Here is a 15,593-nt window from a genome sequence, read left to right as displayed (position 1 = left end):
TGTTCCTCCTCTAGGCCTCCTGTGGCCCGGCGCTCCAACGCAGCGCTGAGAACACTTGACTGCACTCTGCGGACTCCTCTGTTGTACAAACTGTCGGGTTGCTACACAACAAGTGCTACACTGTCAACAACAACAACAATATGTACATACATGAAGTTCTGACAGCTATGTTTTTTCTCAAATAAGATTTTTTAATTACTCTACCTCCCGTAGGACAATTGTAGTCAGTTAAAGTCAAAACAAAATTAAAAAAAAGCAAATCTCTTTTTTTTTTTTTGCACATGAGAAACAAATGTTAGACACCATGTAATAAATCAGTCATACAAATATTATTCATTTTTCTTAGAAACATGAGTTAGCACGTGACGGGTTTGTCGGCGACATGGGGTGCATCTCCCGCTGCAGCATTGCACATACAGTACCACCCTGCTCCTCAGGGCTGACAGGTAGCTTCTACGAAAGAGTCCCCAGTTTGGAAGAAGAAGAATGTGCATGAGTGGCGAAGGCATGGCGACACGCTGCCAAGGCAATGATACACAGGCATCGTCTTAAGGCCATATCAATGGGTGGTTACGCCCACGTTTACAGCCAACCTCACTTTGCATGACATTATTTGATCCCTGAAGCTCAATCTGTAATCAACATTGATTTTAACCCCATGAAGCTAAAATATTGCCTACAACTATCATATTAAAAAACAGCCAGTGTATTATTGCCTTAACAGAAGACATAGAAGGCAATGTTAATGGGACATTCCCACATTTTTTCTTTTTTTTTTTCTGAGTTCCTGTCTAAAGCTGCATCAGCAATTAGTCTCTAACTAGCAGACTACTCAATTGCCTAGTTACTACTGTACACATTACATCAGGTTGTGTATAATTACTATCAAACAGTGTTATACATTACAGTGTGCTATTTTAAATTAGTACCATTGTTGTTTTTTTTACTATCATCATGCAAATAAATCATCCGTGTTCCCCTTTTGCAGAAAACACATAAGCACCAGTAACGTTATGATGTTAACTCCCTGCTATGGGAGTCTACAGTGTGAGACCATGTAGGAGGATGCCATCATTTCAAATACATTTTTTTTTCTTATGAAGTTTCCTGCATATTTTCAAAGTGGCACTGCATTTTGTTTTTCACGAGCTCCAACGGGGTGTCTGTGCGTCGCATCTGCGAAATCAAGACCCTCCCCACAGTCTGCGCACGTTTCCCGGCGCGCCTTTTAACACAGTGAGTCGAAACCGTTAGTCAAAAACCGAGGAATTAAGAGCGAGGGGGTCGTGATGCTCAGAAATAGTCAGAGGGATGGCTGAGCTTCTTATGGGTGGTGGGCTTGATGGTAGCATCCTTGACTTTTAACTGTTAAACCTTCTGGCGAAATTCATTACACCGTGTTAAATACAAGGAGGTAAGTAAAGGAGAGGAGAGTGACCCAGTCCCGCCGTGCTCAGGGCCCAAAATCCTTGACTCCTACTCCAAGTTCACAACATAGAAATCCATCTAATTTCTCTTTCTCATGCTTTCTATTCATCATTCGGCCTCTTTGTGTTGAAGGCGTTTTGTAGCTGTCCAGGCTTCCGGTGTGTGTAGTCCAAGCTGATCCCAGACAGAGGCGAGAGAGGCGGCGTGGGGTGAAAAATCCACGAAACCTCTCTGACAGGGTGTGTACCAACTGCAGAGGGACCCCGGTTTGCAGAGGACCCCCGGCCGCGTGTGTGTGAGGTGCAGCCGGGGACAGCGCCGACGCTATAGAACTGTAAGTCCTGTACGTGGAAAAAGAACGAGCGCTGAGCATCAAGTGACACACGCACAGGCAAATAACAGTTTGAGCTCGCTACGTTTCGGGAGAGAAAAGAGCAGCGTGCTTATAATTAACGGCTGAGGCTGAAGGACAAAGTTGCAAAGGCAAGAGAAGAGAAGTTACCAGAGTTAGTAAATGTCACACAGCGGTACGTTCTCTCTTTCAGAGTTCTGAATAATCCACTCAATAGCATCCCAGCCCTACAGGTCCACACAGAGGAAACAGAAGATCAAAGCATGAGTCAAAGCCAGTGGTGTCGTTTCAGAAATACACACGACACATGCAGTCCATCCTCAAAGGTGAAAACCATGCACGACAACTGAGGATGTGAGCTCAATTTGTGATTCAGTGTTCAGGCAATTCGATTAAAGAACGATTTATTCTTTGCGTGAGTGGGCAGATTCAATCAAACTCGAGTTTGTAAAGTTACGATTCGAGTCAAAGATTCAATTTTTAGTCCAAATTTATATCTATGAAATAATCACATGCAAAAATGGAAGATAGTCCATTTTCTTCTGAAAGGTGAAAAAAAATCAGACAACAGAATTACCTAAACATTATTAATTTAATTCTAAGAGTCCAAATTCCAGGGGAATAATGAGTAATTAAATTCAATATTTCAGTTTTGTTTTGATTCAGGCCAAAGTCAGAGCGATTCATTCTATTTATTTCTCTAAGACTGAGGCAGTTGAATCGACACAATTTCTAAGCAGTGATGTGATGGATGAATCGCTCATATTGACTTTGAGACGGTATGTCAAGGAAACTGGCCCTGGAAAGTGCCTGTCGGGCATTCAAATACAGACGGAAGAATTAACCTCATGTTAGCATGCAACAGTTGCACATGGGGGCAGAGGGCATGCTGAGAAATCATCAGAGAGATGGAATAAGTTTATCCATTCACTGTTTCTAATTGTACATTTTGGTGTTTGTTACCTTCCTTGCGTTAGCCGACATTCTCCTGGCCATCATTCCCTCCAGGTAACTGCTCAGACTGACTCCCTTCACTGTAATGATGGCCTCCTGGGTCAGGATGGTGCTGGACACACAGAGGGGCAGAGAGAGAGAGAGGACAAGGAGACACAAGGCTTTGTTAAATGAGTAAACATGATAATGCAAGCCGAGTGTGCAACACCTAGTCCTGCGTGCTGCTGTCACACCCAGAGCAGCATCGGGCTCAACCTCATTCTCTTGCCTTTACATCTCATTTACATCTCAGCTGGGGCTGGATGACATGGACAAACCCCAATATCACAATATCTTTGACCAAATAGCTTCATATCATGTAGTGGTGCTTTAACAAAATCTTTACACACCAGAGAGTTTTGATAAACAATCATTAGTAATGTGAATATCATGACCAAACAGAGACAAATAACAGAACAGCTACAAGAATCTGCATCCCTTTACTGTAATGAAGCCTTTAAAAGGAGGAAAAGACAACACTTTCGTCAAATCACAATATAAAGATATCCAAAATCTGACAGTATCCAGTCCCATATCAGGATATCTATATTACATTGATAATTGCTCAGTTCTCGTCTCAGCCCTTTCCCATCTTTTTGTATAATCTCACATTTTCACTTTTACACACTCCTTTCTGTGAATCCCAACGAACCTCCCCTATCATGAGGATCCAAGACTTGGTTATCAGAGTGACAACAAAACCTTTGTGATCCCGTGGATCCTTGAGGTGAATCCCGCAGCGTACTCACACGTCAGGGTTTTCCGGGTGCGGGCGATAAACGAGCCTCTCGTCCACGGACACCAGGTTGGTCAGAGTGATCTGGAGGACGACAGAAGCTTGGATTTCTGCATTTTCAGGTCATATCTACAGGAAATATCTCGCACACTATTTGGATGGCAATAGTAACAGCTACTACAGTGAACTATGTTGACATCACACCTTAAAGTGAATGAATTGTTGGCAGCAGAATAGTTGACAGATGGTAATAAACACCACTAATTGGAAAATATCTAATCCCTTAAATCCTTTAGAAGAATAAAGTCATGTGCACTTGAAGCTCAGTGAGCGTGGGCACCCTGAAGCCCAGGGCTCCCTTCACTTCAGATCAGAAATGTTGATTGAAGTAATGATGGCTGCTGAGGCGAGTGTTATCTTACATTAGTTGAGCACAGCTCCATCTTTTTCTCCTCGGGGTCGACGATGGAGTGCTCCTTCACGTAGGTCCTCGTCTGGTTGGTCCCCAGGATCTGAGGGCAGAGCAACAGTCTGCTTGGAAACAGCGTGTGTATAAAAGCAATACTTAAGAGCCCAAATATTCATTGACTGATGCGTGCAGGGCTGCAACTAATAATTATGTTCATTGTTGATTGTTCCATTCATCATTTTTTCAGTTAATCATTTGAAGTGTGAAGCATGATGACAAATGCTCACGGGAAGTAAGCAGGATGATTACACCAATCACGATTATTTTGGTCAACACTGAGATCACCATTATTTAACATGATTACTCACTGACTCATGCATTTACTGAGCTTATTTAATGTCTATTTTTGGATTTCCTTGAACTTTAAATAAAAGCATGTCAGACATGAGTGTATCAAAGTGCACTGTTGCAAGGGAAAGGGGTGCGCTGGCTTTATAAAATGTTTGGGATTTTTACTTTATCGCAGTTACAATCCACAAATTGTCTGTTGATTGACTAATTGATTAACTGAATTATCATTTCAGCACTGGATGTGTTGTGTGTGCCTTCATGTTAGGGTTGCACAGTGCTGGAATTTTTGCCGATATCCAACATGCTGATATTTCCCACCTCTTTTGGCCGATACTGATATATGCACATGCACATGTGTTTTCCACCTGACTGCAGAGAACATGAAGTCTCTCTTGTAGTGGCATTAACATTATGATGCCTAATGTTATCTGATGCAGACATAAAATACAGAAATGGACACATTCACACATTCACATTTTCTTTGAAACAAAACTGTAAGATTCATCCTACTGAAACAGGCTTGGGTGATTCTCTCCCTGAGAAAATCCTGACAACAGCCACAGCCAGGGCAGATTTGACCTATTTCACATATCGGCACGTCATATTAGCAAAACTTTTCAGACTGATACCGATATTTCATTTTGAAGCCAACATCAGCTGATACCAATGACGTGCTGATATTATCGTGCATCCCTGGTTTAAGAATTTTTGTATGTGATTGTGCCTGTGTGTCCCACACAACAGCCTCAAACTGCAACTGGGCATTTAGAAACAACTGTCTCTCCACACTGCATGCATGTGCACAGCATTGAGCTGTGTGTGTAGCTGTGTAGGTATGCCTTAGTATTGCCTTAACACAGAGGTTCTCACACTCTTTCATGCAACAGCCCTCAGTATGATATGCTTGAAATCACAGAACCTCATCTGGTAAACACTTCTTTCTTGTTTTAGTGTAAGTGGCAAAATAGCAGCGATTGACCAGAATAGTCATCATATATTTGTGTACTGAATGAAATTAAGTGAAGTCCAGCAAATACCATCATTTTACCAGGACACAGTTTTGGAAACTGCTGCTGTCTGTATGCACACGTTAATATGTCTGTGTGTCTTTGAGTTTGCATGCATGAGTATGCACATGCTGCCGTGTGTGTGTGTAATGTCAACGTGTGTGTATGTGTGTTTGCTGACAACTGACCGCTCGCACGATGCCTGGCAGGCCCCACTCTGTGCTGAGGAGTCGGTGGCTGTGCAGGCGTCCCTCTGTGTCGAGGCTGCGGTCCAACACGTCGACCCCCACCACGTTGGGGTTCATGGGGTTGGGGTACTTCCTCATCGCAGCCTTGATCACCGTCTCCCAGGGGTAACTGCAAAATGAAACAACATGAACACATTTGTCAAAATATCTTTTCAGCAGATGACACATTACACATATTGAGGCACTTCTGTTTTTGAGTTCTCCAAAGTCCAAGACATGTCACCCAGAAAATATCAGTCAATAGTCACCCTAGCTGCACATCAGCATATGTTCACATTCCTGTCAATTATATGTGACTGACTAAAGGACCAGCAAGCACCATTATATGTAACATCACACTCGATACGACCTTTTCATTACACTGGCATCAATGCAGCATCACATCTGAGAAGTGTGAGTGAGTTTCACCCGGGAGGAGTAGTGGCTGCTGGGAACGGTCCAATCCCCAGGAGATATTAAACACGCAATTACAACAAGTATTAGAAACTAGTCTCACCAGTATTAACAAAGAATGACCTTTTGAAAATCCTGACTCTGACACAGCACACACTCAGTGTACAATACATCCTTTCAGCACAGACTGGAGCCCTGTTCGCACAATCCAGCCCCTCTTGTTGCCACAGGCGTTAAAAATGAGGTTTTCTCCTCTCCTTCTACACGTCCCCTGCCTGACTGAAGAGGAGAGGACAGGTGACATGAGTGACAGGTGCATCATCGTTTACAGCCGGTTTCACTTGACAGGTGCACTTCAGTGGTTCTTGATGGGGCGAAGGAGTTGACTTTCACTATAATTTAATTCACTAGATATGATCCATATAATAGACAGTACAAAACCGACTATTCTAAGAAAAGGTTTCACTCGCATCACCATTATGATTCCCATGTAACTGACAGTTATACTAATCAATACATAAACAACTGCAAAATGCATCAAATGGGGGTTTGTGGCCTAATTTGTAACCAGAGGGATGACTTGACATAATTATGTGTGAGTCTGGTGTATTTTCTGAAACCGTTATGTACAGTTGGTGAAACGTTAGGCCTATAATATGAATCTGAAAGCAGGTGGATTTTCAGGCCTGTAATAGAGGCAGTCATGCTCCGGTTCAAAATGAGTTCACCAAGTTGAATGTCCCGTCCTGCTCCGGCCTAGGCCCAACTTGGTACAATGACAGAGCCCACTCAATTTAGCCGCCTGGTCATACTGAATACCGCTCTGATCAACACGGGAAAACCGTGATCGTGACCAACCTGAAAACGTGCTCCGTGCTCCAGATCTTCATTTTGTTAGCGACACTCTCCACCTGATCAGAGAAATAAGCCCCATCCGAAGCGATCCGTCACCCGGGCCATTTTTCTAGGAGGAAACAGCCTCGGTGGTCACAGAGGAGGCCTGCGATGGGACCTCACGACCATCAAAGAAGTGAGTCCCGCTGCGCCTCTCCGCTTTTCTCTGCATATCAGCGCTGCGTCCAGACTGCGCAACGCGCTCCGCTCGGCCCGGGTGGCGCAGGCACAACAAGCAGAAATAAAGCGATGTATAGGATGTAACGGACAGCTGCTGCACAGACGCCGGTAACGACGGAGGCGCGGGTGTCAAGGCGCTCACTGTAAACTATACGATTTCCGGTTGCGACTTTCAAAATAATACCGTATTGATGAACACGTCGCAACGTATCAATCTAACTGACTTGACGGTGGAGCTCCCATTGTCTATCATTTTATTTTCTAATAATAACAATAACTCTTATAATAATACAGTTAATAATAATGCTAACAATAATGAAAACATCGACAACAACACTAACAACAGTAGTAATTTATTATTGTTGTTATTGTTCAGAATATTTGGAATTAGTATTTTGGTAGTAGCTTAGTCATCACCTACACTTGGGTATATTTTTGCCACTTCTACGGTTTAAGATAACCACCTTATTAGGTCCACCTGCACAATCTAAAACCATCCAATACAGGTGTTCTGCCATAAAGTTGACTTTTGTGATGCCAATAATGGTCAGGTTTTCTGTGTGTCATAGCAATAGAGGTATTCATTAAGTTCTGTGTTTGGCATTGAGCTCATAGTTTGTGCTGCTGTTGTACTGGACTGCATTTTATTGAGGGGTGTTTCTACTTTTCTGTCCCCCTCTTGTATATAAATAGGGAGGGACAAAAACATTGGAAACACCTCTCAATATAATGTAGTCCAGCACAGGACTTCTGCAAACTACATCCTCAATAATAAACACAGAATTAAACTGACACATTCTCCACAATGTCAACAAAAACTGAACTTTCCTAAAAGGTAGAATTTATGGCAGAGCTGGTGCATTAAACTGCATTAGGTAAGTCTTATACCTTTCCTCATACAGGACACCCACTGCACTACGAGACAAAATAGTCCTTTCCGTAAGTCCAATTTACAGCGATGGGCTTGTGCCTCATATTCATTATTTCCCTCATAATTTTGATTTGTTGACTTCACTATGTTGGGTTTACGTTTGACGTTGCTAATATTTTGAAGGTAAAAAACGACATTTTCCGTTCTGGCTCTCGTCGTCTTTGGGTGACTTGACAGAACAGGGATTGCCGCTTTTGCTGCGTCCATCTGTACCTCTGCGCATGCGCTGAGCATCTCTCCAACATCCCTGTCGGTCAAGTGGCATCAAAGGAGCAGAGCTGCGTGAAATCTCCCTGATTTAGCCAGAACAGACCGGAAATCAAGGATTTCTACCTTCAAAATATCAGCGGAAAACGGTACCAAGATAGAGACCTACAGAAAAAAATTAAATTACCCTATGGAATCAGAAGATTTGACATATGGCAAAAGTGTAGCTGCAAAATACATGATTTAGTGCAACCATACCCATATCGCTGGTTCAGTTCTGTGTAAAGTCTAAAAAATGCCAGCTACAATGCAATCTACTGAAATGTGGACTGTGCAAAGCTACTTTTATAATGTTCAGCTTTTCAGGGTGGGAGGTTTGCACACCACTCCAGGTCTGAACTGTCCATATGAGACAACAAAGAAAAAAAAAGCAATTCTATCATAATTTCGGCCTCATTTGTTTTTCATTTTGGTCGCCAATTTTGCATTGAACACGGAATAACAAGCAACAACCCATTGTCTTGCGTTTTATTCTGAAGGTTTGATGGAAGTGTAGTCCTCTGGTTGTGTGTGTGTTGACGCTGTGGGGGAACCAGAAGGGGCGTTCATTCATCCAGGAGCGCAGCAGAGGCTGTATGGTGCCTTGATAAGAAATTCATGCCATCGCCGTTTATCCTAACGGCCCGTTGATTTCACAGGCGTTACGGAGCCATCAGTCTGTTTTTCATTTATTTATAAAAGGTGCTCCGTCGATTACGAGACGGAATAGCGCACACTGCATGACCTTGCACTGAATGTCATTATAGACGGATTTTTTTATCCACCGACACGGTAAGGTAATAAGCATCTTCATTGGCATAGACTAGAAGGCTTAAACCAGTGTTGGCATATTGCGTTTGCTCGCGGGGGGCAATTATAATAACCCGAATCTCTTTTTGAAGCCTAGGCCTAATAGTTTTTTTTAAACAAATAATATAGAGAGATCACATCGGGTTTGGAAATATTAAATATAAAATCGGGCTGTTCATATAGCGCAGTTGAAGGCCAGACTAAGCCTACATGCCGCAGACTGCATAGCCGCCGTGCAGATTAATTAAATTCCGTATTGTAGGCTAATCAGAGGAAGTCTCCTCTAAATGTATGAGGTCCTGCCGAGTATGTGCTCAAACGGAGGGGAATGGTTTATTCACAGGGCAGATTATGCGGAGAGCGCATGGCAGACTATGGCAGATGCTGCAGAAGCACTTGATCCGCTCCAGGCTGGAAAGAGGGGGGCGTCATCTTTTTGGTGTCATTAAATCTGTCTGTGTGACTGACTATGCATTGTGGTAATTATCATCCTATGCCTCCGTCTGGCACATATAGATGATGACCTATTTCAGTGAGTAAAGTGGGCCACAAGGAAATCCCACCCGTGATAAGCACTAGGTCGGCTGGTGGTCGTGCTCTAGCCAAAAATCTGCTGACACATGCGCTCTCCTGCCCGGTCCTCCCAGCCTTTGTGCGCAATGAAGCCTATAGCCAATCTATTATGGCCCTGCGGGGCTTACGTGTCCTATAGGCCCATAACCCGCCTTCTGTGGGCCTCTGTGGACCACTAACACTGGCTCCAGTACGGGTCTATGCCCCTTAGTCCTACATTCTCCTCCACTCTTAATCATTTAAAACCATTTTCAGCAGTGAATATAAATTAAAAGATATCTACATTATAGTTTAAAAAGATTCAGCTCACTGCTCCCCCCTGGTCTCTTGAAAAATATGATATAACACTGACTCACTGGCTACAAAAAAAGCCAGGTAATAACTTCAATGGCAATGGCATTCTTACTCCTCTGTGTTTATTTTCAGGTCACGGCTGCAGCCATGGAGATTGTAACACATTTAATAAACGACACCATAGAATTCTACAAGTGGAGCTTAACTATTGCAGGTGATAATCTCGTTTCTTTTGGTGTATTTGTGTATGCGTCACTGAATGCATTGTTTTTTGTTATGTGTGTGTCTTTGTACAGTACGTGCATGTTTGTGTGTTGGCATTGGCCTACATCTAAAGGTTACCCTCCCACTGAAGGATGATCCTATACTCACTTTAGAGTAATGACTTCCAGTGAAGATGATGTTAACACCATAATTTTGTAATGAGATGACTCAAAGTTGTATCATAGCATTAAGAATGTGCACATGTACATATTGCGCTCTTCAATATACCAACACAACTCACGACTTAGTTGTGTTACGGCTTAAAATGGTTCTTTACCCCTTTCATATTTCCTCCTCCTGAGTAAACTGAGCTTAACGGGTGGAATCAATAAAAAAATTATAGTTTTCATCTGGATTCACTGACAGTCTACTCACAGAGGGATCAGGAGGGGCTAATATTTTATTCAGTGAGTGTTGGGAAACCTTGTTTACATACTGTATGACCCATGCTTATAAAACTACTGTTTATGCCATTTAACAAGGGTGACTCTGTGAATTTGTCCTATGGCCCCTTCGAGAGGTCACCCAAACTCAGCACCCGTCAGGCCTGCTCTCATGTACGCTGCGTTTACAATAAACTGACACTGCAGCCACACTGTGCCGGTACAGTCGATCTCTGAGAAGAGTTACGTAATGCCATGAGAACATCTGTCCCACAGACAAACGTGTGGAGAAATGGCCGTTGATGGACAACCCCCTGCCTACGCTGGCCATCAGCACCTCCTACCTGCTGTTTCTGTGGCTGGGGCCCAAATACATGAAGAACAGGGAGCCCTTCCAGCTCCGCAAGACCCTCATTGTCTACAACTTCAGCATGGTCTTCCTCAACTTCTTCATCTGCAAAGAGGTAGGCCGCTGTAAGATTCAGATTTAGCAAAGAGGACTGTGACTGTTGCACCGCCACATACTGCACCCTTGTCCAGTTGCAACTGTGAAATAATTGTAGTGAGTGATTGCAACGCGTGAAAGAGTTTTCCCAGTCTAAAATGGTCCTGAAAAACCATTTAGATGAGCATCCGCAGTTCTTCCCCCGTGGGATTTGTCTAACCCTATTACGGTACATACTTCCCACTGCCTGTGCTTTCTCACTCTGTCTCTTCTGTCTTTCTCAGTTTATAGCAGTGTTTCAGTGATGATCTGTCTTTTTTCAGTTGTTTATGGCAGCGCGGGCGGCAGGCTACAGTTACATTTGTCAACCGGTGGACTATTCAGACGACCCCAATGAAGTCAGGGTGAGTGTTTGGAGCTGAGGCTGCTCGCAGGAGGCTGCATCTCCAGGCAGTCACACACATATTATGAATAATGCACAAAATCTACCATGAATGACTAGACTTAGCTAGTTATTTAATTTAGTTTCTTAGGGATCAAATATACAGTACACAGTAAGAACTGATGATCCTATGATCCCTCTATAAATGTGACTGCCAGGAGGAAATGGAACACCACTCCAAACTCAGTGTTTTAAAGATAAATGTGGATCTGTGTCTGCTTAAATGTTTTGCTCCTTAACCATTAAGAAAATAGTCTGCCGTGCTAAATTCATGCCAACCTGCCAGGGAAACTTGACCCTGATATGTTTTAGCAACATGATCAGCTGCCACTCATGTCAAGCCGGGACTGTTATCAGAATAAGAGCAAGCTGGAAAAGGGTGAATGGAGGGTGTTCAGTTTCACCTGCCTTCCTGTTGCTCCATGACGTAGTCACACAGCCGACACAGAAACCATGAGTCAGTCAGGCTCCACTGATCCTGAGGTCAAAGTGTGATCGGATAGAATAGAAGAGAATGGAGTAATATCTTACAAAGAGTAAGAAATCTGTATCCAGATAAACGAATACATTGTTTTTTTCTATTTGTCTGTCTGTGTGTTTATTCTCTTTCTCCACCTCTGCCTGCCCCATCCTGTTGCCCACTACCTGAGATAGGTAGCAGGGGCCCTGTGGTGGTATTTCATCTCAAAGGGCATAGAGTACCTGGACACAGTGTTTTTCATCCTGAGGAAAAAATTCAACCAAGTCAGCTTCCTGCACGTCTACCACCACTGCACCATGTTCACCCTCTGGTGGATTGGCATCAAATGGGTGGCCGGAGGACAGTGTGAGTAACATTGTGTGCAGTATTATTAGCCATTCGCTTTTTAAAAATGAACTTGCAGTGATACCGTTCTCTCTGTTTCCAGAGCTACCTGTTATATAAAGCTTATTGGCACAGTATATGCAACCCCCAGTGCATGCCAAACAAAACAATATTCTAGTATCACAATAAGCATGAAAGAGCTAATTTGATTGTTTGTTTGTTTTTTTTCTCCCGCAGCATTCTTTGGTGCACACATGAACGCGGCCATCCATGTCTTGATGTATCTGTATTATGGCCTGGCCTCGTGTGGACCTAAGATCCAAAAGTACTTGTGGTGGAAGAAGTACTTGACCATTATCCAGATGGTAAAATATAAATATCAAAAATTTCTTACACTTCAATATCTCATGTAAGCACCAATAGTCATCTCTACCACATCATCCCAATATCGATATCATTTGGTCAAAGACATTGTAGTATTTACCTTTGCCCATATAGCCCTGCTTTAAGTTGACAGATACTTCACGGTGGTGTGTGAATTTGATTCAATTCCCATTATGTGCCTTTGTCTCTCAGATCCAGTTCCATATCACCATCGGCCACACGGCTTTGTCCCTCTACGTCAACTGTGATTTCCCCCACTGGATGCACTACTCCCTCATCTGCTACGCCATCACCTTCATCATCCTCTTCGGCAACTTCTACTACCAGACCTACCGCCGCCAGCAGCCCAGACGTGACGCCTCCTCCTCCTCCAAACCAGGCAAGGCGCTCTCTAACGGGACCCTGAATGGGCTCAGCAAGGCCGTCAACGGGGCGGTGGCGACGGGGAGCAAGGAGGACAAGCCCCAAGAGAATTCTGGGAGGAGGAAGAGGAAAGGAAGAGCTAAGAGAGATTAGAGGAAGAGGGCAGGGAGCGGTAGAGGTGAAGTACGGCTGACAGGCCTTGCTTCGGATTCTAGGTTGGTAGTGCAAAAACGTGAAAGACTTGATTTGAGAGAGGATGGATGGATGTTTTAATGTGCAACGAGTTTATTTGAGCCATGATTTGGGTTTTTGTAGATATCACATGGAGACAGGCCCGCAAGGAGAGAGATTTTAGGGGAGAGAGGGGATTTTTCTGTTCATAAGAGGTGTCAAAGGTCACGCCTAAGGTGACTACTGTCAGAAAAGAACCCAAAACACAGCTGTTTCTGGTTCAGGATAGATCTTAGTATTCCTTCTCTTTATTGTGGTGCAAAGTAGATCTGGGTCAGATAGCGTCAGTGGCTTCCAACTAAAGCCTCAAAACGAAATAGACAAAGAATTTGGCACGCTGGGAAAGCTAAATTCAGTGCATCTGAAGCACTTGAAAGAGAATAAATACCACTTTTGTTATTGATCACTGCTGTACTGAGAGAGGAATACACAGCATGACACACACACACACACACACACACACACACACACACACAATCAAACACAAACGCATACACATCAGTCAATTTATATTTGAGCTCGTTTATTTTTTACGGATGCGTAAGTGGTGATATATCAAGTCATTTTCCTTCTTATCTCTTTGTTTATGCTATTATTGGTGTTGAGAGAGTGTGACAGTTAAGTTTACATTGAATAAACACTCCTGCAGTTCTTAAGTCATATGTGAAGAGGAAGCGGTCTCATGGACTCATGAGGAGTGCTGCCACACACCTCTGAGATTCAGTAAGCCCTCAAGTATGCGTGATATTAATGAGATGGAAAATATGTCAGTATCCAATGGTGAGATGTATGTAGGATTAGAAAAATAACAGATTTCTAATCCTTTGTGACCCAAATCTGACTGTGTCATTGAAAAATGGCGCACAGAGGGTTAAAAACCTGATTTTCTATATCTGTATAAATGCAATCATTACTGTTTTTTTATATCTCTGATTGTATGTAATGTTAAAAAAACGAACAAAACGGACACTTTATCTACGAATTTGAAAGGATGTGCTTTATCTCAGTGGTTCCCCCTCTGACAGAGAAGCCAGGGGAGTTTAGTCCGAGCTGTCTGCAGATGTTTACTGTCTTTTTATGTCCTCTCTGCCGTCGTCATTCGTCTCACATGCTGGTGAAAAATGTTGTGTGCCGAACAAAGTAGAAGTGGTTGTGTTCAGGGCGCTTCTGTAATTAAGGAGAACTCAGAATTATTCACCAAGTTAGCCAGTTTTTTTTTTTCCGACGTGAACTAAGCCTACTTCTTAACATGAGATATCTTCCAACATTGAATAAAATATCTTTTTTGTCTTATTTTCCAGGTTTAATCCATGTCGCGAACTGGCCTTGTATGTAAATCTATCTGAGGGAAATTTGAATTTAAAAGATAAGAGCTTTGATTTAACTCCAAAAAGAGCTGGTGAACGTCTATAGTGACCTTTTATGTAACTATGTTACTATGAAGAATAAGTTTGCTTTGCCTGCAGTATATAGAGTATAAAACAGTGGTCTGCTCTATATCAGCAAAACCGGCTTTATGTCATTATAGTCAAACAATGCAATGTTATTTATCGGTTCTTTCTATTTATTTTTATGTAAATATGAGTTTTCATTTAGGTGAAAGTGCTTGTCTATGTATTTGTGTTCTTTTTTGTGTTGTACATAATATATTGTGATATTTTGTACATTGCGCATATGGGAATGTTCCCAGCTTATAATGCTTGGACATTTATCTGTCCAAATTGCTTCTGTCTTTTTTCTTTTTTTAATATCATAACTTCTTTGAACTCTCTTCAGACTCAATTAAACTGAATGCCTGTAAAATATTGTCTTTTTCCTTGTCACATTATTTTGCCCTTTCAGTCACACTGTGTTTTTCATGGTAGTTGAACAGTGACATAGATTAGTATGCATTCTTCATGGCACAAGACATATGTGATGTTCACTGATAGCTTGGATGGTTTAATGATTTGTGGTTCTTAGGAGACATTATTGACAGCAGAATACACATCCTGTAGCCTTCCAGCAGAGTGTTGCTATCCTCCTGAGTACCACTAGAGGCCGCCATGGCCCAGCATGAGAGCGTTAAACACATCAGCTGTTCCTTGGGTTTTCAAGCAGCTACTTGACTAATGATGGGGAATTCCTCATGTAAGCAGATTTATTACAGTCACGTAGAGGTGGCCTTGAAAAAATGAAGTCACATGTGAAACCTGTGCTTAAATTCACAGCTCATATGTTTGCTGGTTTTCTTGCGTCTGAACACTGAAGTGTGAACATAAGTGTTATGTAAGAGGCAAATATTGTCATCAGTGGAAGATGAAATGTTAAATTAAAAAAATGGGGATAACACTTTCACTTATGAAATGAAAAATACTGAAGTAAAAATGTTTACATAGGATATCAGAGAACGACAAGAAAAAAATGTTCATGAAAACCAAAAAGTGTGTCC

At 42.5% G+C, this 15,593-nt stretch overlaps 2 protein-coding genes across 2 annotated transcripts; one reads left to right on the top strand and one right to left on the bottom strand.

Moving 5' to 3' along the window:
- Positions 1 to 176: 176 nt before the first annotated feature.
- Positions 177 to 7,119, bottom strand: prelid3a (PRELI domain containing 3A). The gene is made up of 7 exons (XM_030071685.1): positions 6,776 to 7,119; positions 5,465 to 5,633; positions 3,932 to 4,021; positions 3,523 to 3,593; positions 2,744 to 2,846; positions 1,931 to 2,007; positions 177 to 1,769 (listed from the first exon to the last, which is right to left on the bottom strand). Exons 1-6 carry the CDS (start codon positions 6,805 to 6,807, stop codon positions 1,936 to 1,938), a joined length of 537 nt encoding a protein of 178 aa, XP_029927545.1. The 5' UTR covers positions 6,808 to 7,119; the 3' UTR covers positions 177 to 1,769; positions 1,931 to 1,935.
- Positions 7,120 to 8,724: 1,605 nt separating this feature from the next.
- elovl4a (ELOVL fatty acid elongase 4a) lies at positions 8,725 to 14,965 on the top strand. Its single transcript, XM_030072910.1, has 7 exons — positions 8,725 to 8,960; positions 9,978 to 10,059; positions 10,769 to 10,956; positions 11,261 to 11,341; positions 12,034 to 12,205; positions 12,422 to 12,549; positions 12,761 to 14,965. Exons 2-7 carry the CDS (start codon positions 9,993 to 9,995, stop codon positions 13,082 to 13,084), a joined length of 960 nt encoding a protein of 319 aa, XP_029928770.1. The 5' UTR covers positions 8,725 to 8,960; positions 9,978 to 9,992; the 3' UTR covers positions 13,085 to 14,965.
- Positions 14,966 to 15,593: the final 628 nt, after the last annotated feature.

This window comes from Myripristis murdjan, chromosome 16 (genome assembly GCF_902150065.1).
Source record: "Myripristis murdjan chromosome 16, fMyrMur1.1, whole genome shotgun sequence".
Lineage (NCBI taxonomy): Eukaryota > Metazoa > Chordata > Actinopteri > Holocentriformes > Holocentridae > Myripristis > Myripristis murdjan.
The sequence above is the reverse complement of the archived record's forward strand: the minus strand, read 5'-3'. Positions and strand labels throughout refer to the sequence as shown.